Source organism: Dreissena polymorpha, chromosome 12 (assembly GCF_020536995.1).
Source record: "Dreissena polymorpha isolate Duluth1 chromosome 12, UMN_Dpol_1.0, whole genome shotgun sequence".
In the NCBI taxonomy this organism is placed as follows: Eukaryota; Metazoa; Mollusca; class Bivalvia; order Myida; family Dreissenidae; genus Dreissena; species Dreissena polymorpha.
Window position 1 is genome coordinate 46,164,099 of NC_068366.1, and position 24,299 is coordinate 46,188,397.

Here is a 24,299-nt window from a genome sequence, read left to right on the forward strand (position 1 = left end):
GTGATCGATACTTTGGCGACTGGTCAATTAGGTTGTATCACCCTCTAAGGGGTGTGATATTTATATAATGTTGGCATAGTGGTGTGCTGGGTATTAATCATCATCAATGATCTAGTTGTGGGGCAGTGGTCTAGTTGTGGGACAGAGGTCTAGTTGTGGGACAGAAATCTAGTTGTGGGACAGTGGTCTAGTTGTGCGGCAGTGGTCTAGTTGTGGGACAGTGGTCTAGTTGTGGGACAGTGGTCTAGGTTTGGGACAGAGGTCTAGTTTTGGGAATGTGGTCTAGTTGTGGGACAGAGATCTAGTTGTGGGGTAGTGGCCTAATTGTGGGACAGAGATCTAGTTGTGGGACAGTGGTCTAGTTGTGGGACAGACATCTAGTTGTGGGACAGTGGTTGTGGGACAGAGATCTAGTTGTGGGACAGAAATCTAGTTGTGGAACAGTGGTCTAGTTGTAAGACAGAAATATAGTTGTGGGACAGTTGTCTAGTTGTGGGGCAGAGATCTAGTTGTGGGACAGGGATGTAGTTGTGCAACAGAGATCTAGTTGTGGGACTTGTCTTGTTGTGGGACAGAAATCTAGTTGTGGGACAGTGGTCTAGTTGTGGGACAGAAATCTAGTTCTGGGACAGAGATGTAGTTGTGCGACAGAGATCTAGATGTGGGATAGTGGTCTAGTTGTGTGGGACAGTGGTCTAGTTGTGGGACGTGGTCTAGTTGTTGGACAGTGGTCTAGTTGTGGGACAGTGGTCTAGTTTTGGGATAGTGGTCTAGTTTTGGGACAGACATCTAGTTGTGGGACAGAAATCTAGTTATAGGACAGTGGTCAAGTTGTGGGACAGAGATCCAGTTTTGGGGCAGAGATCTAGTTGTGGAACAGTGGTCTAGTTGTGGAACAGTGGTCTAGTTGTGGGGCAGAGATCTAGTTGTGGGACAGGGATGTAGTTGTGCAACAGAGATCTAGTTGTGGGACTTGTCTTGTTGTGGGACAGAAATCTAGTTGTGGGACAGTGGTCTAGTTGTGGGACAGAAATCTTGTTGTGGGACAGAGATCTAGTTGTGGGACAGAGATGTAGTTGTGCAACAGAGATCTAGTTGTGGGACAGTGGTCTTGTTGTGGGACAGTGGTCTAGTTGTGGGACAGAAATCTAGTTGTGGGACAGTGGCCTAGTTGTGGGACAGAGATCTAGTTGTGGGACAGAGATCTAGTTGTGGGACAGAGATCTAGTTGTGGGATAGAGATCTAGTTGTGGAACAGATATCTAGGTGTGGGACAGAGATCTGTGGGTGGGTGGTCTACTTGTGGGACAGAGATCTAGTGTGGTACAGAGATGTAGTTGTGCAACAGAGATCTAGTTGTGGGACAGTGGTCTTGTTGTGGATCAGTGGTCTAGTTGTGGGACAGAAATCTAGTTGTGGGACAGTGGCCTAGTTGTGGGACAGAGATCTGTGGGTGGGTGGTCTACTTGTGGGACAGAGATCTACTTGTGGGACAGACATCTTGTTGTCGGATAGAGATATAGTTGTGCAACAGAAATCTAGGTGTGGGACAGTGGTCTAGTTGTGGGACAGTGGTCTAGTTGTGGGACAGTGGTCTAGTTGTGGGACAGTGGTCTAGTTGTGGGACAGTGGTCTAGTTTTGGGACAGACATCTAGTTGTGGGACAGAAATCTAGTTATGGGACAGTGGTCTAGTTGTGGGACAGAGATCCAGTTTTGGGACAGAGATCTAGTTATGGAACAGTGGTCTAGTTTTGGAACAGAAATCTAGTTGTGGGACAGAAATCTAGTTGTGGGACAGTGGTCTAGTTGTGGGACAGAAATCTAGTTGTGGGACAGAGATGTAGTTGTACAACAGAGATCTAGTTGTGGGAGATTGGTCTTGTTGTGGGACAGTGGTTTAGTTGTGGGACAGAAATCTAGTTGTGGGACAGTGGTCTAGTTGGGGGACAGAGATCTGTGGATGGATGGTGTACTTGTGGGACAGAGATCTAGTTGTGGGACAGAAATCTAGTTGTGGGATAGAGATCTAGTTGTAGGACAGAGGTCTAGTTGTGGGACAGTGGTCTTGTGGTAGGATGCTGGTCTAGGAATTGGAAGGTTCCTGGTTTGAAATATGCTCACATCACAAAATTAGTATGAGCAAAAAATTAATCACCTGCTTGCTCTGCTCCACCCAGAAACCTAGTTGTGGGACAGTGTTCTAATTGTGGGACAGAGATCTAGTTATGGAACAGTGGTCTAGTTGTGGGACAGAAATCTAGTTGTGAGACAGTGGTCTAGTTGTGGGATAGTGGTCTAGTTGTGGGACAGAAATCTAGTTGTTGGAAAGTGGTCTAGTAGTGGGACAGTGATCTTGTTGTGGGACAGAGATATAGGGTTGGGACAGAAATCTAGTTGTGGGACAGTGGTCTAGTTGTGGGACAGAGATCTAGTTGTGGGACAGATATGTAGTTGTGTGACAGAGATCTAGTTGTGGGACAGTGGTCTTGTTGTGGGACAGAAATCTCGTTATGGGACAGTGGTCTTGTTGTGGGACAGAGTTCTAGTGGTGGGACAGAGATCTAGTTGTGGGAAAGAAATCTAGTTGTAGGACAGAGATCTGTGGGTGGGTGGTCTACTTGTGGGACAGAGATCTAGTTGTGGGACAGAGATCCAGTTGTGGAATAGAGATCTAGTTGTGGAACAGAGATCTAGTTGTGGGACAGAGATCTAGTTGTGGGACAGAAATCTAGTTGTGGGATAGAGATCTAGCTGTAGGACAGAGATCTAGTTGTGGGACAGTTGTCTTGTGGTAGGATGCTGGTCTAGGAATTGGAAGGTTCCTGGTTTGAAATCCACTCACACCACAAAATGTGTATGAGCAAAAAATGAATCACCTGCTTGTTCTGCTCCACCCAGGAGTATAGATGGGTCATTGTGAGGGAAATAAGGCAATGTGTTGTGGCAGCATGCTTCGCCAAGTGTAAACTGACACTTATGTCTCAGTAGTTGGGAGTTAAATGTGAAAGTCGGCTGAAGATTTCACCTAGAATCACTTATCAGACTATAAAGCCATACCTTTACCTTTAACTTTTTGTTAGAACAGAAATACATTCATGGGATATGCCAGTACTGATCAAAACTTAGTAAGTTAGGATGTATAAAAGCTGCATAAAGTACATAAAATGTCTTGATTGCAGTTCCAAGTTGTGTAAAAAGTGTTAGCTATTTCTTTGTTTTGCCTGTTTTTATTGTAAGCAAGTTGTCTGTTTATCTTTCAACAGGGCAGTAACATGAACTGTGCACATCTTGAATCTGAGGCTACTTCTTCCATAGGACAGGTTACAGCAGGACTGCCGCCTATCTCCTCCTAACCATCTGTCTATATAGCAGTCTTATGTGTCCTTAAAAGCCACCAAATCTGTCTGTAATTTTCTATGCACATTCGGTGTACAAACAAATACAATAATTCACTATGGTGCATTCTGGATATAGAAGTTCATACATATTTATTTAGGCCTCATTTTTATGCCCCCGGTAGGGTGGCATATAGCAGTTGAACTGTCCGTCAGTATGTCAGTCTGTCCGTCCGTCCGAAAAAAAACTTTAACGTTGGCCATAACTTTTGCAATATTGAAGATAGCAACTTGATATTTGGCATGCAGGTGTATCTCATGAAGCTGCACATTTTGAGTGGTGGAAGTTCAAGGTCAAGGTCATCCTTCAAGGTCAAAGGTCAAAAAAAATAAAAAATATTTCAAAGTGGCGCAATAGGGGGCATTGTGTTTCTGACGAACACATCTCTTGTTAATGAAATTTTGATGAAACTTGGTCAGAATATTTATGTGGACAATATCTAGACTGAGTACAAATCTGGGACACATGCATTTAAATACTAATTCACTAGGTAAAATCTAAGCAAACCTTTGCCACAACTCTAGAGGCCACATCCATGACTCAATATTGATGAAACCTGGTGAGAATGTTTATTTAGACAATTATTAGGCCAAGTTTTCTAATCTTTTTTATTTGCCTCCAAAACTTTGTTACCAGGTCAAATCTTATAAATACCTTGTTACCACTCTAGAGGCATTATGCATACATCGATCATGTTAAAAACTTATTCAGAATGTTTATCTAAACATTTTTAGGCCGAGTTTGAATCAGGGTCACATGCATTAAAAAAATAGTTAACCAGGTCAAATAATATCAAAACCTTCCTACCTTTTCTAGAGGATACATTTATGACTCAATATTTATTTAACTTCGTCAGAATGTTTATCTTGACAATATATAGGTCAAGTTTAAATCTTGGTCATGTGTGTTAAAAAACTAGGTCATCAGATCAAATCTTAGAAAATCCTTGTTAGCAATCTAGAAAAAAAACAACTATGATTTGATCTTGATGAAACTTTGTTAAAATGTTAATCTTGACATTCTCTAGGCTGAGTTCGCATCTAGGTCATGTGTCCAAATAGTAGGTCACCAGGTCAAAAGAATGTTCATTATGGAAATATCTAAGCTGTATTCCAATCTGGGTCAAATGCAAAAAAAAACTAGTTCACTTGATCAAATCTTAGAAAAACCTTGTAACCACTAAATGGGGCAACAATTTTGACTCAAGCTAGATTAAACTTGGTCAACTTTTTTCTTTACAAATCTATGCAAAGTTTGAATCTGGGTCAGATGTGTCTAAAATCTAGGTCAACAGGTCAAATCTTTTTTTTTAAGCTTAATTGTAGCCACTCTAGAGCCACATATATTACTCAGTCTTAATGAAACTATTTCAGAATGTTTATCTTGACAATATGAAGACCATGTTCGAATCTTTATCAAGCGTTGTAAAAATCTAGATCACCTTTTTAAGTCTTAAGCTCTTGGTAACCATGAACTCAGGTTAGTACTTACATCCCATCATGGCCCTCTTGTTCTTGTCAATGACTTAAGATTATTTTAAAGCATCTTCTAGAATCATGGATTTTTTTTTCCTCTAGAAGTATAGACACAATATTACGCAAATACATTAAGAACATGAAATTTAAAGTTTTGTTTGAAAATGATGCCCATTCCAATTTCAATGTCTTATTCCTTATTCACGTAACACTGTGTTGAATACTGTTTTTCCTTAAAACACAAATAGTCAAACAATTTGAAAATTTCAGACTGTATTAGTGTTTCTGAAAACATTTTTAAAAAGTCAATGAAATAATTATTGGTAGTAATAATATTAGAATGAATAACAGTGTTTTGAACATACAAATAATAAGAAATAATTAACTAGCATTTATTTCTTATGAAATGCAGAGATGTGGTGGCTTTAAACCTCCTGTCTGGAAATGTAACAGTCTAAGTTCAGCTCACAATGTCTTTAACATTTTGCATGCAGCCTGTTTAATAAATGATTTTATACTGTTGATTTTTTAGCTCATCTGAGCACAAAGTGCTCAAGTTGAGCTATTGTTATCACCCTATGTCATGCGTCTGGCTTTGTGAACTTTTAGCTCATTTCCTCTTTAGAGGCCACATTTTTCAACCGATTTTTTTTTACTTGGTCAGAATATTTATCTGAAAAATATCTAGGCTTAGTTCGAATCTGAAAAATATCTAGGCTGAGTTAGATTAAGGGTCAAATGCCTAAAAAAAACTGTATCACCTGGTCAGATCTTAGAAAAACCTTGTTATCACTCTATATGTCACATTTATGACTCCATCTTGATGAAACTTGATCAGAGTGGTTATTTTAACAATATCTAAACTGTGTTTGAATCTAGGTCTCAGTTGTCCAAAAACTCTGTCTACAGTCTAACATCTTTTTGCCATACAAGAGGCCACATTTAGGACTCAATCTTGATGAAACTTGGTCAAAAAGCTTATTTGGACAATATCTAGACAAAGTTTAAATCTGTGTCATGTGCATGCATAAACTATTTAATCAGTTCAAAATTTTGAAAAACTTTCTTACCACGCTCAAGGCCACATTTATGGCTCAATCTTGATGAAACTTTAATCGAATGTTGATTTGAAGAATATTAAGGTCATGTTAGAATCTGGGTTGTATGTGTTGAAAAACTAGGGCACCAGGTCAAATTTAAGTAAAACCTTGATACCAATCTGGTCATAAATAAAGCTTATGTAACATGTGAGACAACTCTATTTATGCCCAAAATATAGGAATATAGCATTTAGCAATCACACAGTCCATTCGATCGTCCTGCATTTGTGTTTTGTTTTTTTCCTTAATGCTTTCAAATATTTACCTGAGTTTTGTAATATGAATCTGCAAGACCTACAGATCAAGTTTGAGTTTCTGTCCGGTCCATTCATTTTTGGCAAAGTTAAGGACAAGGACTTAAAAAGAAATTCTGGTGTGTGAGTCTACCTACATAACTTACAGATAAAGTTTGAGTTTGATGTTTGACAAAATTACAGGCCTTGGACTTTGGAATTTTCTTTAAAATAACACTTTTCTGGATTTTTTTGGCAAAACACTTTCAGATACTGACTTTATTTGTTTAGCGTGAGTCTACCTACATTTCTTACAGATCTAGTTTGAGTGTCATTCCGATTTGAAGAAGTTATGGATCTTTCAATTAACAATTATCTATACAAAAGCTGCTGTTGCTTCAAAGTGCAGTAGCGGGCATTGTGTTTCACAAAAACAGCTCTTGTTATTTTTTAATATAGAATTAACTCATTTACTACCCTTTGACTGCAGTGTTATTCATGTTAGTTCAGTTTACTTGTATCATTTTCGTGTTATTGCTATTCAAGGTTTGATTATTTATATGCCCTTTTGTGAAGAAGGCAGCATATAAGAGTCCATCAGTATTTTTATTGGAATTTTCCTGTCTTAACCATACACGGAGGGTTAATAAAGATGGCGACATCTATGCTGAGACAGGTATTAATTATTCCTCTGCAAAATTTCTTAGCGGGTCACAAAATTACAGCTCTCTTTAGCAAGTATTAATATGAAATAAACGCTAATTACTTTCTTGCTGATATGGCTAAAAGTGAAAGGCATTTAAACATTTAATACAAGTAATAAAGGGTATAAAACGGCGAATATACCAGTCTCAGCAATAGTCGCCATCTTGTTTGTCACATGATTACCTCATCTGATACATTTGCCATAATCATATTTATGTATTGGTAAAAATCTTTTTATGCCCCCCTTCTAAGAAGAGGGGGTATATTGTTTTGCTCATGTCGGTCGGTCGGTCGGTCAGTCTGTCGGTCGGTCGATTGGTCCGTCCACCAGATGGTTTCTGGATGATAACTCAAGAACGCTTATGCCTAGGATCATGAAACTTCATAGGTACATTGATCATGACTAGCAGATGACCCCTATTGATTTTGAGGTCACTAGGTCAAAGGTCAAGGTCACGGTGACCCGAAATAGTAAAATGGTTTCCGGATGATAACTCAAGAACGCTTATGCCTAGGATCATGAAACTTCATGGGTACATTGATCATGACTCGCAGATGACCTCTATTGATTTTCAGGTCACTAGGTCAAAGGTCAAGGTCACGGTGACCCGAAATAGTAAAATGGCTTCCGGATGATAACTCAAGAACGCTTATGTCAAGGATCATGAAACTTCATAGGTAGATTGATCATGACTCGCAGATGACCCCTAATGATTTTTAGGTCACTAGGTCAAAGGTCAAGGTCACGGTGACCCGAAATAGTAAAATGGTTTTCGGATGATAAGTCAAGAACGCTTATGCCTAGGATCATGAAACTTCATAGGTACATTGATCATGACTCGCAGATGACCCCTATTAATTTTCAGGTCACTAGGTCAAAGGTCAAGGTCGTTTGAAAAAAAAGTTATGAGCTATTGTCATCCCCTTGGCGTCGGCGCCTGGTTTAGTTTTGTGTTTAGGTCCACTTTTCTCATAAAGTATCAAAGCTATTTCATTCAAACTTGGTACACTTTCTTACTATCATGAGGGGACTGGGCAGGCAAAGTTAGATAACTCTGGTGTGCATTTTGACAGAATTATTTTCCCTTTTTATGTCCCCCACTATAGTATTGGGGGACATTGTTTTTTTGCCCTGTCTGTTGGTTGGTCTGTTGGTTGGTTGGTTGGTTGGTCTGTTTGCGCCAACTTTAACATTTTGCAATAACTTTTGCTATATTGAATATAGCAACTTGATATTTAGCATGCATGTGTATCTCATGGAGCTGCACATTTTGAGTGGTGAAAGGTCAAGGTCAAGGTCATCCTTCAAGGTCAGAGGTCAAATATATGTGGCCAAAATCGCTCATTTTATGAATACTTTTGCAATATTGAAGATATCAACTTGATATTTGGCATGCATGTGTATCTCATGGAGCTGCACATTTTGAGTGGTGAAAGGTCAAGGTCAAGGTCATCCTTCAAGGTCAGAGGTCAAATATATGTGGCCCGAATCGCTTATTTTATGAATACTTTTGCAATCTTGAAGATAGCAACTTGATATTGGGCATGCATGTGTATCTCATGGAGCTGCACATTTTGAGTGGTGTAAGGTCAAGGTCAAGGTCATCCTTCAAGGTCAGAGGTCAAATATATGTGGCTCAAATTTCTTATTTTATGAATACTTTTGCAATATTGAAGATAGCAACTTGATATTTGGCAAGCATGTGAATCTCATGGAGCTGCACATTTTAAGTGGTGAAAGGTCAAGGTCATCCTTCAAGGTCAAACGTCATATAGGGGGACATTGTGTTTCACAAACGCATCTTGTTATACTTAGAAAATAGAAAATTTGGTTAAGAAAAAAGTATACTTTTTGCGATTGGGAATATAGCCGAATTTCGGCTATAAAATTGGGCCCAAAAAAAACCCTGCCTAGTTCCATTTTTAAATCCATCTACATTTTTGTGTCTTTTCACTACCGGAAACGGAAAGATTGTCTTTCATTCATACAGTCATTGAACATAGAATGCTTTTTATGCCCTCCTTCGAAGAAGAGAGGGTATATTGTTTTGCACATGTCTGACCACCTGTCCGTCGGTCCGTCCACCAGATGGTTTTTGGATGATAACTCAAGAACGCTTAGGCCTAGGATCATAAAACTTCATAGGTACATTGATCATGACTGGCAGATGACCCCTATTGATTTTTAGGTCACGTGGTCAAAGGTCAAGGTCACAGTGACTCCAAATAGTAAAATGGTTTCTGGATGATAACTCAAGAATTCTTAGGCCTAGGATCATGAAACTTCCTAGGTACATTGATCATGACTGGCAGATGACCCCTATTGATTTTCAGGTAACTAGGTCAAAGGTCAAGGTCATTGTGAGTCGAAATAGTAAAATGGTTTCCGGTTGATAACTCAAGAATGCTTAGGCCTAGGATCATGAAACTTCATAGGTACATTGATCATGACTGGCAGATGACCCCAATTGATTTTCAGGTCACTAGGTCAAAGGTCAAGGTCACAGTGACTCAAAATAGTAAAATGGTTTCTGGATGATAACACAAGAATGCTTACACCTAGGTTCATGAAACTTCATAGGTACATTGATCATGACTGGCAGATGACCCCTATTGACTTTCAGGTCACTTGGTCAAAGGTCAAGGTCACAGTGACTCAAAACAGAAAAAAGGTTTCCGGATGATAACTCAAGAATAATTAGGCCTAGGATCATGAAACTTCATAGGTACATTGATCATGACTGGCAGATGACCCCTAATGATTTTCAGGTCACTAGGTCAAAGGTCAAGGTCACAGTGACAAAAAATGTATTCACACAATGGCTGCCACTACAACTGACAGCCCATATGGGGGGCATGCATGTTTTACAAACAGCCCTTGTTTCAAATGTCCATCATCATAAGACGACGTTTCAAGTGAAGCATCCGTCTCCCTACTTCGATAGTACAGGTCTCTCTGAGTGGTTGAAAATCAAATGTGGCCATAAAACAGCTAGAAATTTCGTGTCTCAGCCATAACTTTATCATATGTATGAGTTAGGAATTCTGTATTGGTTCCAATAGATGCGCCATGGGGCGTTCATTTTTCTGAGGATGTGCAACAACTATGGGCTAAACTTTGACGTACATAAATTTCCAAAAACATATATTTATACCATGTTTATTTAAAAGTAGATTGCATTTCAGGAGTAGTAACTGTCTGACTACCACACATTTCAAGGTCACACTTAGACATTAAAAGTAAAATTTTGCCATTAAACTTCTTTAAAATTCCTGTCTTAGCCTTATCTTTGACATGTAATGATGGATTTTAAAAGATCTGTGGCTCATGTAGGTACATCCTATTGTTCTCGTACTAAGTTCGGTTTTTCTATCACGGCAAGTCTTCAACAATTGATATCCAAGAACTAAGGCGACTGCTTAAGGGTCATCATGACTCTCTTGTTTCTAATAACTCATTAGTGCAATTGTGTTCCGGGAGATTTGTGTATACTGTATAAGAAGATTTGAGCAAATTTATGTAAATTTGTAATGAGAACTGGCATATCAGTAAACTTCATTCCCTGTTCACACAAATTTGATGACAAGCCATGTGAGCCCAGTAATCTTGTGTATCCCAGTGATATTGTGTATCCCAGTGATCTTGTGTAGGCACAGTGATCTTGTGTAGGCACAGTGATCTTGTGTAGGCCCAGTGATCTTGTGTAGGCACAGTGATCTTGTGTAGGCCCAATGATCTTGTTGGGGCCCAGTGATCTTGTGTTGTTCAAGTGATCTTGTGTAGACCCAGTTGACTTGTGAAGGCCCAGTGTTCCTGTGTTGGCCGAGTGATCTTGTGTAGGCCAAGTTGTCTTGTGTAGGACCAATGATCCTGTGTTGGCTGAGTGATCTTGTGTAGGCCCAGTTATCTTGTGTAGGCCCAGTGATCTTGTGTTGGTCAAGTGATCGTGAGTATCCCAGTGATCTTGTGTAGGCCCAGTTGTCTTGTGTAGGCCCAGTGATCTTATGTTGGTCAAGTGATCTTGTGTAGGCACAGTGATCTTATGTTGGTCAAGTGATCTTGTGTATCTCAGCAATCTTGTGTAGGCCCAGTGATCTTGTGTAGGCCCAGTGATCTTGTGTTGGTCAAATGATCTTGTGTATCCCAGTGATCTTGTGTAGGCCCAGTGATCTTGTGTTGGTCAAGTGGTCTTGTGTAGGTCCAGTGATCTTGTGTTGGTCAAGTGATCTTGTGTAGGTCCAGTGATCTTGTGTAGGCCCAGTTGTCTTGTGTAGGCCTAGTGATCTTGTGTAGGCCCAGTTATCTTGTGTAGACCAAGTTGTCTTGTGTATCCCAGTGATCTTGTGTTGGTCAAGTGATATTGTGTATCCCAGTGATCTTGTGTAGGCCCAGTTGTCTTGTGTAGGCCCAGTGATCTTATGTTGGTCAAGTGATCTTGTGTAGGCTTAGTGATCTTATGTTGGTCAAGTGATCTTGTGTATCTCAGCGATCTTGTGTATCCCAGTGATCTTGTGTAGGCTCAGTGATCTTTTGTAGGCCCAGTGATCTTGTGTAGGCCCAGTGATCTTGTGTTGGTCAAATGATCTAGTGTATCCCAGTGATCTTGTGTAGGCCCAGTGATCTTGTGTTGGTCAAGTGATCATGCGTTTCTCAGTGATCTTGTGTAGGTCCAGTGATCTTGTGTAGAACCAGTGATCTTGTGTAGGCCAAGTGATCTTGTGTATCCCAGTGATTAATGTAGGCCTTGTGATCTTGTGAAGACCCAGTGATCTTGTGTTGGTCAAGTGATCTTGTGTATCACAGTGATCGTGTGTATCCCAATGATCTTGTGTAGACCCAGTGATCTTGTGTTGGTCAAGTGATCTTGTGTTGGTCAAGTGATCTTGTGTATCCCAGTGATCTTGTGTAGGTCCAGTGATCTGTTTTAGGCCCAGTGATCTTGTGTAGACCCAGTTATCATGTGTAGGTCCAGTGATCTTGTGTAGACCCAGTGATCTTGTGTAGGCCCAGTGATATTGTGTAGGCCCAGTGATCTTGTGTAGACCCAGTGACATTGTGCAGGCCCAGTGATCTTGTGTATCCCAGTGATATTGTGTAGGCCCAGTGATATTGTGTAGGCCCAGTGATCTTGTGATGGTCAAGTGATCTTGTGTATCCCAGTGATCTTGTGTAGGCACAGTGATCTTGTGTAGGCCTTGTGATCTTGTGAAGACCCAGTGATCTTGTGTTGGTCAAGTGGTCTTGTGTATCCCAGTGATCTTGTGTAGACCCAGTGATCTTGTGTAGACCCAGTGATCTTGTGATGGTCATGCGATCTTGTGTATCCCAGTGATATTGTGCAGGTCCAGTGATCTTGTGTAGGCCTTGTGATCCTGTGAAGACCCAGTGATCTTGTGTTGGTCAAGTGGTCTTGTGTATCCCAGGGACCTTGTGTATCTCAGTGATCTTGTGTAGACCCAGTGATCTTGTGTTGGTCAAGTGATCTTGTGTACCCCAGTGATCTTGTGCAGGTTCAGTGATCTTGTGTCTGAAATTGGGTCACATGAGGTCAAAAAGTAGGTTCTGATTAAAGAAAAAAATGTGAACACTCTAGATGCCACGTTTATTGCCCAATCTTCATCAAACTAAATGATAGTTTTTGTCCCTATGATATCTTGCATGAATACAAAACTGTATCATGTGAGATAAAAAAAATACATCACTTGACTAAGTAAAAGAAAAAGCTTGTACAAACTCCAGCAACCAAATTAATTTCTTTAAGCTTGGTGAGAACCTTTGTCCCAATGATATCTCAGAAGACTTCAACAATTGGGCCAAGTGTGGCCAAAAACTGGTTAACTAGTTAAAAATAAAGAAAAGCTTTCGAACACTATAGAAATCACATTTGTTTGCTCAATCTTTATAAAACTTGCTCTGAGATCTACTAGTGAGATATGGTTCCTATCCATTCAAAAACAGGGCTGCAATGAGGCAGTGCAGCTTTCCTTATATAGCTTAAGTTAAAGTGTTTGAACACACATTTTTTACTAACTCATCATGAAATTGCTTATAACATTAGAGTATTGTGTTGTCATTATATCTGGGCTGTGTTTGAAATTACTTGTGGTTAGTTCAAAATCATGGTTGGCAAGTGTTGGGTAAGTTTTCCGTATAATTTTTGTAAGACACCTTAAACGTCTTTAAGACTACGTGCCCAAAATTATTTAGTTGCTAGGGGTATCAGGTTAGGGTCAAAGGGCCCTTTTGTTTTTATGCTCCCCCAAAATTTTCGGGGGAGCATATAGGCGCCGCTTCTTCCGTCCGTGTGTGTGTCCGTATGTCCGTCCGTGCACAATTTTTGTCCGGGCTATTTCTCTGCAATTAATGACCGAAAGTCAATTAAACTTTATGGGAAGCTTCACTACCAAGAGGAGAGAGATGTGCATATTATCAGCCGGTTCTGGTTGGATGATTTTTATGTCCCCCACTATAGTAGTGGGGGACATATTGTTTTTGCCCTGTCTGTTGGTCTGTCTGTTGTTCTGTCTGTTGGTCTGTCTGTTTGTCTGTCTGTTTGCGCCAACTTTAACATTTTGCAATAACTTTTGCTATATTGAAGATAGCAACTTCATATTTGGCATGCATGTGTATCTCATGAAGCTGCACATTTTGAGTGGTGAAAGGTCAAGGTCATCCTTCAAGGTCAGAGGTCAAATATATGTGGCCCAAATCGCTTATTTTATAAATACTTTTGCAATATTGAAGATAGCAACTTGATATTTGGCATGCATGTGCATCTCATGGAGCTGCACATTTTGAGTGGTGAAAGGTCAAGGTCATCCTTCAAGGTCAGAGGTCATATATATGTGGCCCAAATCGCTTATTTTATGAATACTTTTGCAATATTGAAGATAGCAACTTGATATTTGGCATGCACATTTCGAGTGGTGAAAGGTCAAGGTCAAGGTCATCCTTCACAAGGTCAAGGTCATCCTACAAGGTCAAACATCATATAGGGGGACATTGTGTTTCACAAACACATCTTGTTCACAGAGTTATGGCTCTTTGAAATTTTCTATAAACTGTACATATAGTGCAATTCTTGTCCCCCCCCCAACTACTAGACGTTTCCTTTTATCTGAATATATAGTGCAATATTGTGACAAAAAAAACTTTGGGGAGCATCACCTGTCTCTGACGGTTTCTTGTTATAAATGGATGGTAAGTTTACAACTTTAAGTTCAATATTCAGTAAACAGCAATATCATAATTTTGTTTTTCTCTATTAAGTAGTATATTAAATCTATGTTGCTCACTTGAATATGAAGTGCTCGCGGTTATCTATTGTGGTCAGTCTATGTTCGTAACTTTTAAGCTCATTTCAAATTAGGAGGCTACTTTTTATGCTCAACCTTGATGAATCTTGGTCAGAATGTTTATCTTGACATTATCTAGGCAAATGTTGATTCTTGGTCAAATGGGGTCAAAAACTTGGTCATTAGGTAAAATCTAAGAAAAAGACTTGTAACAGCTCTTGAAGCCACATTAATGACACACTATTGATGACGTTTTGTCAGAATGTTTGTCTTGAAAATCTTGGCCAAGTTTGAATCTGGGTTAAGTGGGGTCAATACTTGGTCACCAGGTAAGATATAACAAAAATATAATTAAAAACATTAATAATGCATCTTTAGTGTCCTATTTATCATGACATCTAGTCTGATTGTTTTTCTTGGCCATATCTAGGCTAACTTTAAGTGGGACATGTGAAATCATGTGGTCAAATGTTAATAAGTGTTGTCTCAATAGGATGAAGAAGAGATTAAGGGCCGTCATGGCCCTCTTGTTTTAAAGGAAATTCTTATCTCTGTCAAGTCTTTGATGACATGTTACACATTCATTTTCATCTGGTAAAAGTGTCTTAGTAATTAACATAATTTTATTGTAACAGTTGTCAGTTTCTGATGTATATCATCAAAAGATGCCTTGGTAAGTATTTATTCTGCAGTGTGCTTGTTGATGTTTGCAGGATGCCAGGAGCAGGTTCCAGGCAGCTGTAGCTCACACGACCATGAAGTCTGCAGTGGCCAACACACTTCGGAGGGCCTCACTAGAGAAGCAGAGTTCCATGCGCACCAGTACCCCACCTGGAACCCCACCCACTGTGTCCCGTGACAACTCCTCGGACAGGTAAACCAGTGTATACTGAAGTACCCCTCCTGACACCCCACACCCACTGTGTCCTGTGACAACTTCTCTGACAGGTAAAACAGTGTACACACCTGTACTGCACCTGACATTCCAACCTATGTGTCCCATTTAAAAAGTCCTCTAACATATAGATATGTGTATAAAGTTGTGCTCCTGGTGCAATTCCACTGATATGTAGATCAGTGTGTGCTCTTGTATCCCACTTGGTGCCCCAGCCTAGGTGTTTCGTAATAATTCAGGTAGGTCAGTGTACGCACCAAGAACTTGTCTGGAACCCCTCCCTAGGTGTACCATGACAATTTGTCTGGCAGTGCATAAAGTGGCTGATATAATGGTTTGTAATACATGTATGCATATGGTTAAGGTTAAAAGGGTTACTAGTGTACATATAGTGGCTGGTAGAATGGCTTGTATTGTACATTAGTGGACTGTTATATGGGCTTGTATTGCACATAAGTGTGCTATTAGAAGGGCTAGTATTGTACATAAGTTTGCTATTAGAAGGGCTTGTATTCTACCTAAATGGACTATTAAAAGGGCTTGTATTTTACGTAAGCAAGCTATTAGAAAGGCTTGTATTGTACATAGGTGGGTTATTGGAAGTGCTTGTATTGTACATAAGTGGGTTATTGGAAGTGCTTGTATTGTACATAAGTGGGTTATTGGAAGTGCTTGTATTGTACATAATTGTGCTATTAGAAGGGATTGTATTTCACATAAGTGTGCTATTAGAAGGGCTTGTATTGTACATAAGTGGTTTATTGGAAGCGCTTGTATTCTACATAAGTGGGCTATTAGAAGGGCTTGAATTGTACATAAGTTGGTTATTAGAAGCACTTGTCTTCTACAATTTATGGCTATTAGAATGGCTTGTATTGCACATAAGTGGGCTGTATTGCACATGAGTGGGTTATTAGAATGGCATGTATTGCACATTAGTGGGCTATTAGAAGGGTTTGTATTGCACATAAGTGGGCTATTAGAAGGGCTTGTATTGTACATAAATGGGTTATTTGAAAGGGCTTGCATTCTACATAATAGGATTATTAGAAGGGCTTGTATTCTACATAAGTGGGCTATTAGAACGGCTTGTATTGTACATTAGTGTGTTATTAGAAGGGATTGTATTGTACATATGTGGGATAATGAAAGGGCTTGTATTGTACATAAGTAGGCTTTTATAATGGCTTGTTTTCTACATAAGTGGGCTATTAGAAGGGCTTGTATTGTACGTAAGTGGGCTATTAGAAGGGCTTGTATTCTAGGAAAGTGGGCTGTTAAAAGGTCAAGTATTGTACATAATGGGGTTATTAGAAGGCATCCTATTGTACTTATAGTGGCTGTTATAAGGGTTTGTATTTTCTGTAAGGATGCTGTTTGTGTTTTTATTACATACCTCTATTTGAAGAGAGTGTAGTGTTCCTATTCTAATTTGTTCAAAGGGTGTGCCTTGGGTCAGCACTTAGCATGTTGATGTGTCACATGATTTTTATAGACTTATATATTAAATAACATTAACAATCTTATTTTCTGAAACCTCAAGGGTCAGGGGTTTATTAATTAGTGTGCAACATTGTATGGTGGTCTTCCACTAAGTTTGTTCATGCCCCTGATGGACTGTTATATGGGCTTCAAAATTGGCCTCACTCTGGGGGTTACTTTTAATGTTTATAGTATACACTTACATTTGTTTTAATTCGGTCTCGTCCACATTAACTTTTCAAAAACAAAGTATTCTTACACTAATTCCAAAACCAGGAAAAAATCTTGAAACACTTGATAACTGGAGACCATTGAGTTTATTGAATGTCGATTATAAAATAGCGACCAAAACAATTGCAAACAGAATTAATAAAGTTATATCATCTGTTGTCAAATCAAGACAAACTGGATTCAAAAAAAAAGGAAGATTCATTGGCGGAAATGTACGCACAATTTTTGAAACAATAAATTTTCTGAATAACAATAACAAACCAGGCCTACTTTTATTTGCCGATTATGAAAAAGCATTCGACAGTTTAGATCATGACCACATGTTTAAGTCTCAAACAATTTAATTTTGGAACTGAACTCATACAATGGATTAAATTATTTTACACGGACATAAGTACCATTATTATTAATAATGGACATCTATCTGAACCTATTCCTATTCAAAGAGGCGTAAAACAAGGTTGTCCATTGTCAACAACACTTTTTATATTAAGTATAGAAATATTATCCAACTATATTGAAAAAAATGAAGACATTAAAGGAATAAAAATAAAAGAACAAGATATAAAACAAACACTTTTTGCAGATGATACAACCTATCTGACAGATGGAACGCTTAACTCGTTCTCGGCACTAATAAACACTATTCAAGACTTTAGTGAAGTATCCGGACTCAAACTTAATACACAAAAATCCATTGTAATGCGCGTTGGTTCACTTAAAAATATACAAATTATATTTAACAAATACAAACATTTTACTTGGATGTCAGAAGAAGCCAAAACACTGGGTTTTTACTTCACAAATGATGAAAACCTCAATATAGACAAAAACCTTCAACCAAAATTGCAAGCCTTTAAAAGTTGTTTAAAACAATGGCATCACAGAAAATTAACACTTCTCGGAAAAGTCACTGTGGTGAAAACATTTGCCTTACCAAAAATTATGTACACATTGTCAGCACTCCCAAACCCTAATCATGATATAATACAAACAATTAATAAATCTATATACCAATTTGAATGGGATGGTAAACCTGACAAAATAAAACGAACAACTCTTGTTAAACCAATTGAGCAGGGAGGGCTCAAACTCACTGATATAACCGCCTTTTTATACGCAAATAAGGCCAGTTTGGTCAAAAGATTGACAGACATTAATAAAACAGGGCAGTGGAAAATTTTCTATCAGAATGAACTTTATAAATATGGTGGAGATCTTGTATTTGAATGTGCCCTTAATGACAAACATATTAATTCAAATTTTAAAAATGTATTCCTCAGAGATGTAATTTCTTCCTGGAACAAAATTAAATCAAAAGAAACAGAAGGACATGTCACTAAAACGATTATATGGAATAACTCGACAATAGTAAAAAATAACCAACATACCTTCTTTTACCAAAACTGGTTTAATATGGGTGTTAAGTTCCTAGAACACATCTATGACTTTAGGTCAAAAAGCTATTATACATTCGAAGCTTTTAAAACCCTTTATGAAATACCCTCAACAGATTATCTTAAATATTACACTTTAATCAAAAGTATACCAATAACTTACACACAACAACTTTCGGAAGTGGAATATGTCAATTTCAATAATAACACACTACTTGAAAAGGTACAAAAAACAAAAACAGTGTGTAAATACTTATATAATCTACAACAAACCGTAGAAGAAAATAAAACCAAACAAGAACAGAAATGGGAAGAAATAATGTCCCCCTATGAACAAAGTATAGACTGGAAACACGCCTATATAACACCATTTAAAGCCACCATTGATAATACTTTACGCAATTTTCAATACAAAATTCTGCAATGCATATTACCAACTAATTCATATTTATTTAAATGTAATTTAATATCTTCAAGTCTCTGCACTATTTGTTCAAGTTGTAAAGAAACAATTATACATGTTCTATTTGAATGTAATTCTGTACAACCGATATGGCGGGAGCTGACATTATTTTTAAATAGTAGACAATTACACATAGATCTGAATGTAAATGATATTGTATTTGGTACAAAAAAAGGAGGCAATTATAATCAAGTGATAAACTATATAATTATTCTGATGAAGTCTTACATATTTAATACTAAATCATAAGCCGAAAAGCCAAATATTGAGACCTTCAAAAATGCTCTAAGAATGAAAATTACATTAGAAAAGCAAATTGCTTTTGAAAAAAATAAAATTGACAAACATAATAAAAAAAGGCACAACTTTGCAATAACATCTTGAAAAGATCTTGCCTATATCCTCCTCATCATATGATCTTTCTTTTGTAGTCTTGTTTTTTTTATTGTATCTCTCTTCATTTCTCCTTTTTGCGGAAATTTAAGAAATTAGAAAAACACCTATTGCTCTTTAGCTCCACTGGCCAAAGGCCAGCGGGGCTTATGTCATGGTCCTGTGTCCGGCGTGCGTGCGTGCGTCCGTGCGTCCGTTAACTTTTTCTTTAAACATCTTTTTCCTAAACTACTGGTCCAATTCTGATGAAATTTCTCAGGAATGTTCCTGTGGTGAACCTCTTTCAAATTTGTTCAAATTATACCCCTGGGGTCAAATTTGACTTTGCCCCTGGGGGTCAAAAAATTGAAAATTTACTTATATAAGGCCTATTTTGTGCAAACTTTATAAATCTTCTTGTCAAGAACCATTGGGCCTAGGGCTACCAAACTTGTTATGTAGTGACATCTTATAGTCCTCTACTAAGTTTGTTCAAATTATGCCCCTGGGGTCAAATTTTACCCTGCCCAGGGGGGTCAAAAAATTGAAAATTTGCTAATATAAGGCCTATTTTGTGCAAACTTTAAAAATCTTCTTGTCCATAACCGTATGGCGTAGGGCTACCAAATTTGGTATGTAGTGACATCTTATAGTCCTCTACCAAGTTTGTTCAAATTATGCCCCTGGGGTCAAATTTGACCCTGCCCCGGGGGGTTAAAAAATTGAAAATTTGCTATATAAGGCCTATTTTGTGCAAACTTTAAAAATCTTCTTGTCCATAACCATTGGGCCTAGGGCTACCAAATTTGCTATGTAGTGACATCTTATAGTTTTCTACCAAGTTTGTTCAAACTATGCCCCTGGGGTCAAATTTGAACCTGCCCAGGTGGGTTAAAAAATTGAAAATTTGCTTTTATAAGGCCTATTTTGTGCAAGTCATGATCAATGTACCTTTGAAGTGTCATGATCCTAGGCCTAAGTGTTCTTAAGTTATCATCCAGAAACCATCTGGTGGACGGACATACGGACAATAAACACCCTCTTCTTCGAAGAGGGGCATAAATATAATTAACAACCCACACATCCCTTAGACCAACAGGCCTGAGAATATTATGATAATCTAAAGATTATTTCTTATATTTATAAATGTATTTAATTAAGTAATACATTTGACTTCTAAGATCAATTCATAACTTATATTAAGAAAATTATAAAATGATCAGAAATTAATATGGATCGTTGAGCAATTGACAATCATATCTCCACAATTCATGAATCACAATTCACAAATGGAACAATGAATCATTAGTTATTAAAAAGCAGCATATATGATAGTTAAGAATATTGCACTTCATTAGGGGGGGGGGGGGTAAAAAATAGAAAATTTGCTAATATAAGGCCTACTTTGTGCAAACTTTAAAAATCTTTTTAACCATAACCATTGGGCCTAGGGCTACCAAATTTGCTATGTAGTGACATCTTATTGTCCTCAACCAAGTTTGTTCAAATTAAGCCACTGGGGTCAAATTTAACCCTGCCCCGGGGGGTCAAAAATTTGAAAATTTGCTTATATAAGGCCTATTTTGTTAAAACTTTAAAAATCTTCTTGTCCATATCCATTGGGCCTATGGCTACCAAATTTGGTATTTAGTGACATCTAAAGTCCTCTACCAAGTTTGTTCAAATTATGCCCCTGGGGTCAAATTTGACCGCGCCCTGGGGGGGTCAAAAAATCGAAAATTTGCTTATATAAGTCCTATTTTGTGCAAACTTTAAAAATCTTCTAGTCCATAACCGTATTGCATAGGGCTACCAAATTTGGTATGTAATGACATCTTATAGTACTCTACCAAGTTTGTTCAAATTAAGCCCCTGGGATCAAATTTGACCGTTCCCCAGGGGTCACAAAATTGAACATATGCTTATATTGGGCCCATTTTGTGCAAACTATAAAAATCTTCATGTCCATAACCATTGGGCCTATTTCTATCAAATTTGGTAGGTAGTGACATCTAATAGTTCTCTACTTAGTTTTTTCAAATTATGCCCCTGGGAACAAATTAGACCTTGCCCCAGGGGTCACAAAAATGAATATATGCTTAAATAAGGCCTATTTTGTGCAAACTTTAAAAATCTAGTTCTTAATGATAGAGCCTAGGGCTACTAAATTTGGTATGTTGTGATATCTAATAGTTGTCTACCAAATTTGTTCAAATTATTCCCCAGGGCTCAAATTTGACCCTGTCCCGGGAGGTCACAAAACTGAACATATGACGTTTACCAGGGGAGATTACTGCGGCCGTGTGGCTGTGATCAACAACAACAACAACATCTTGTAAACATGAGATTAAACCCTGTCATTTAGTGCCATTTTAGATCAGATGGTGACTGCTTACAAAGGAATTGAAGTAAGAACATGTGTTCTGAATGTTTTTCTTATAAACTGAAAAAAGTCGGGATTTATTTAAATATGTCGAAAGTGACCATATATCCGAATAAAAAAATTTCGGATGACGTGTTTATTTAATGTCTTTTTTGTAGTGTTTAAACCAGTTTAATAATATCTTATTGATTTTAAAACACAACTTCCATGAACATAATTGTTTCCAGAAAAGTCAATATATGATACTGCATTGTAAACTCAAACTTTGTATCCAAGAGGTGTTGGAATTAATGAAGTGCAATGTTCTTAACTATCATATATGCTGCTTTTTAATAACTAATGATTCATTGTTCCATTTGTGAATTGTGATTCATGAATTGTGGAGATATGATTGTCAATTGCTCAACGATCCATATTAATTTCTGATCATTTTATAATTTTCTTAATATAAGTTATGAATTGATCTTAGAAGTCAAATGTATTACTTAATTAAATACATTTATAAATATAAGAAATAATCTTTAGATTATCATAATATTCTCAGGCCTGTTGGTCTAAGGGATGTGTGGGTTGTTAATTATATTTATGCCCCTCTTCGAAGAAGAGGGTGTTTATTGTCCGTATGTCCGTCCACCAGATGGTTTCTGGATGATAACTCAAGAACACTTAGGCCTAGGATCATGACACTTCAAAGGTACATTGATCATGACTTGCAGATGACCCCTGTTGATTTTGAGGTCACTAGGTCAAAGGTCAAGGTCACGGTGACCCGAAATAGTAAAATGTTTTTCGGATGATAACTCAAGAACGCTTATGCCTATGATCATGAAACTTAATAGGTACATTGATCATGACTTGCAGATGACCCTTATTGATTTTCAGGTCACTAGGTCAAAGGTCACGGTGACCGGAAAAAGTAAAATGGTTTCCGGATGATAACTCAAGAACGTTGTATGCCTAGGATCATGAAACTTCATAGGTGCATTGATCATGATTCGCAGATAACCCCTATTGATTCTCAGGTGAAAGGTCAAGGTCACTGTGACCCGAAATAGTAAAATGTTTTCTGGATGATAACTCAAGAACGCTTATTCCTAGGATCATGAAACTTCATAGGTACATGGATCATGACTCGCAGATTACCCCTATTGATTTTCAGGTCACTAGGTCAAAGGTCACGGTGACTCAACTTAGAAAAATGGTTTCCAGATTATAACTCAAGAACGCTTACGCCTAGGATCATGAAACTTCATAGGTACATTTATCATGACTCGCAGATGACCCCTATTGACTTTCAGGTCACTAGGTCAAAGGTCAAGGTCATGGTGACTTCACACAGTAAAATGGTTTCCGGATGATAACTAAAGAAAGCTTACGCCTAGGATCATGAAACTTCATAGGTACATTAATCATGACTCACAGATGGACCCCTATTGATTTTCAGGTCACTAGGTTCAAAGGTCAAGGTCACAGTGCCAAAAAAGGTATTTACTCAATGGCTGCCACTACAACTGACAGCCCATATGGGGGGGGGCATGCATGTTTTACAAACAGCCCTTGTTTGAGATGATTCTTTACAAAGAAAGATGCTACTATTGTATTTGTTATAAATGTGTGAAAGGCTCTAAGAAGGAACCAGAGATAATTAACCCTTTACCAAACACCAACAGGGTTTTACGGGTTTATAGCTGACGACTTTATAAATAATTATGATAAAATGAGAAATTGCTAAAGATGAGCAATTTCTCCTTTTATCACAATTATTTTTACCCTACCTGATTATTTCCTTAATATTCCATTACAATTTAATTGTCATCTGCAACCTTTTTCAAATTGGGAAAGTCCAAAATGTGTCGTTTGGTAAAGGGTTAAGGCATTTTGATTCCTACGGGTCTTGTGAATCTGTTTCAAATCAAATGCGTATATTTGATCTTCAGCATCTAAAAATATGTGAAATAGAAAGAACGACAATATCTTTTGGAGAGATAAATGTACCTACGTTATAAGCAATGGGACTGTGCTTCAAAGGAACAATTCCTGGGCTTTTTAGTGGAGCGATACAGGGCCATCATGGCCCTCTTGTTGATTATTTGTGTTAATGTTTATAAATTCTACCTCTCTCTTATAATTTAACATAGTTTCTCCCCTCTCTCTTTCACTCTTTACCAAAATAATAATATAGCATCGTCTCAAAATGTATTTTCTGGGAACAATATCAAGCATTAGCAAATTAATGCATTAATAACGTGTTATTGTTAATATATACCAAAAACATTGTGCTTGTACATAAATCGTAAATATATATGATACTGTGGTATGTATAACTATGTAGCTTCATATGTATAACCTTGTTGTAATTGAGATGTATGTTGAAAATCAAAAAAAAAATGTATATAAAAAATAAAAATAAAAACTCGTCAACGAATTGACCGATTGGCTTGATACTTCACATGTGCATTGGCCTTGGATTGTAGATGACTCCTACAGAAATTGGGGTCACTAGGTCAAAGGTCAAGGTTACTGTCTGAATAAGTGTCAAAATCATTTCTGATCAATAACTCATCAACCAATGAACCAATTGGCTTGATACTTCCCATGCCAATTGGCCTTGGAAAGTAGATGACCCCTTTTAAATTGGGTTCACTAGGTCAAGGTCACTGTCACAATTGTGAAAATCGTTTCCAATCAATAACTCATCAACAAATTGACTGATTCACATGTGCATTTGCCTTGGACAGTAAATGACCCCTAGTGAAATTGGGGTCACTAGTTCAAAGCCCTGTTTAGGGCGGGGGGGGGGGGGGGGCATATGTCTCCGACAGCAGAACTCTCGTTTTATTTAATTAATGCCAAGTGGTAAATTTAAAAA

The 24,299-nt window shown here is 37.9% G+C and overlaps 1 protein-coding gene and 1 long non-coding RNA gene across 2 annotated transcripts in view; both read left to right on the forward strand.

Annotated features, from left to right (window-relative positions):
* LOC127853002 (uncharacterized) overlaps window positions 1–24,299 on the forward strand; it is a 102,729-nt gene that overhangs the window by 44,759 nt on the left and 33,671 nt on the right. The window contains exon 10 of the mRNA XM_052387120.1: window positions 14,921–15,081. Coding sequence (XP_052243080.1) covers window positions 14,921–15,081 — 161 coding nt within the window. The remainder of the gene's footprint in view (window positions 1–14,920; window positions 15,082–24,299) is intronic.
* Window positions 559–3,130, forward strand: LOC127853012 (uncharacterized). Its single transcript, XR_008036401.1, has 3 exons — window positions 559–680; window positions 1,543–2,045; window positions 2,767–3,130. It is a non-coding gene; the product is annotated as an uncharacterized LOC127853012 (long non-coding RNA).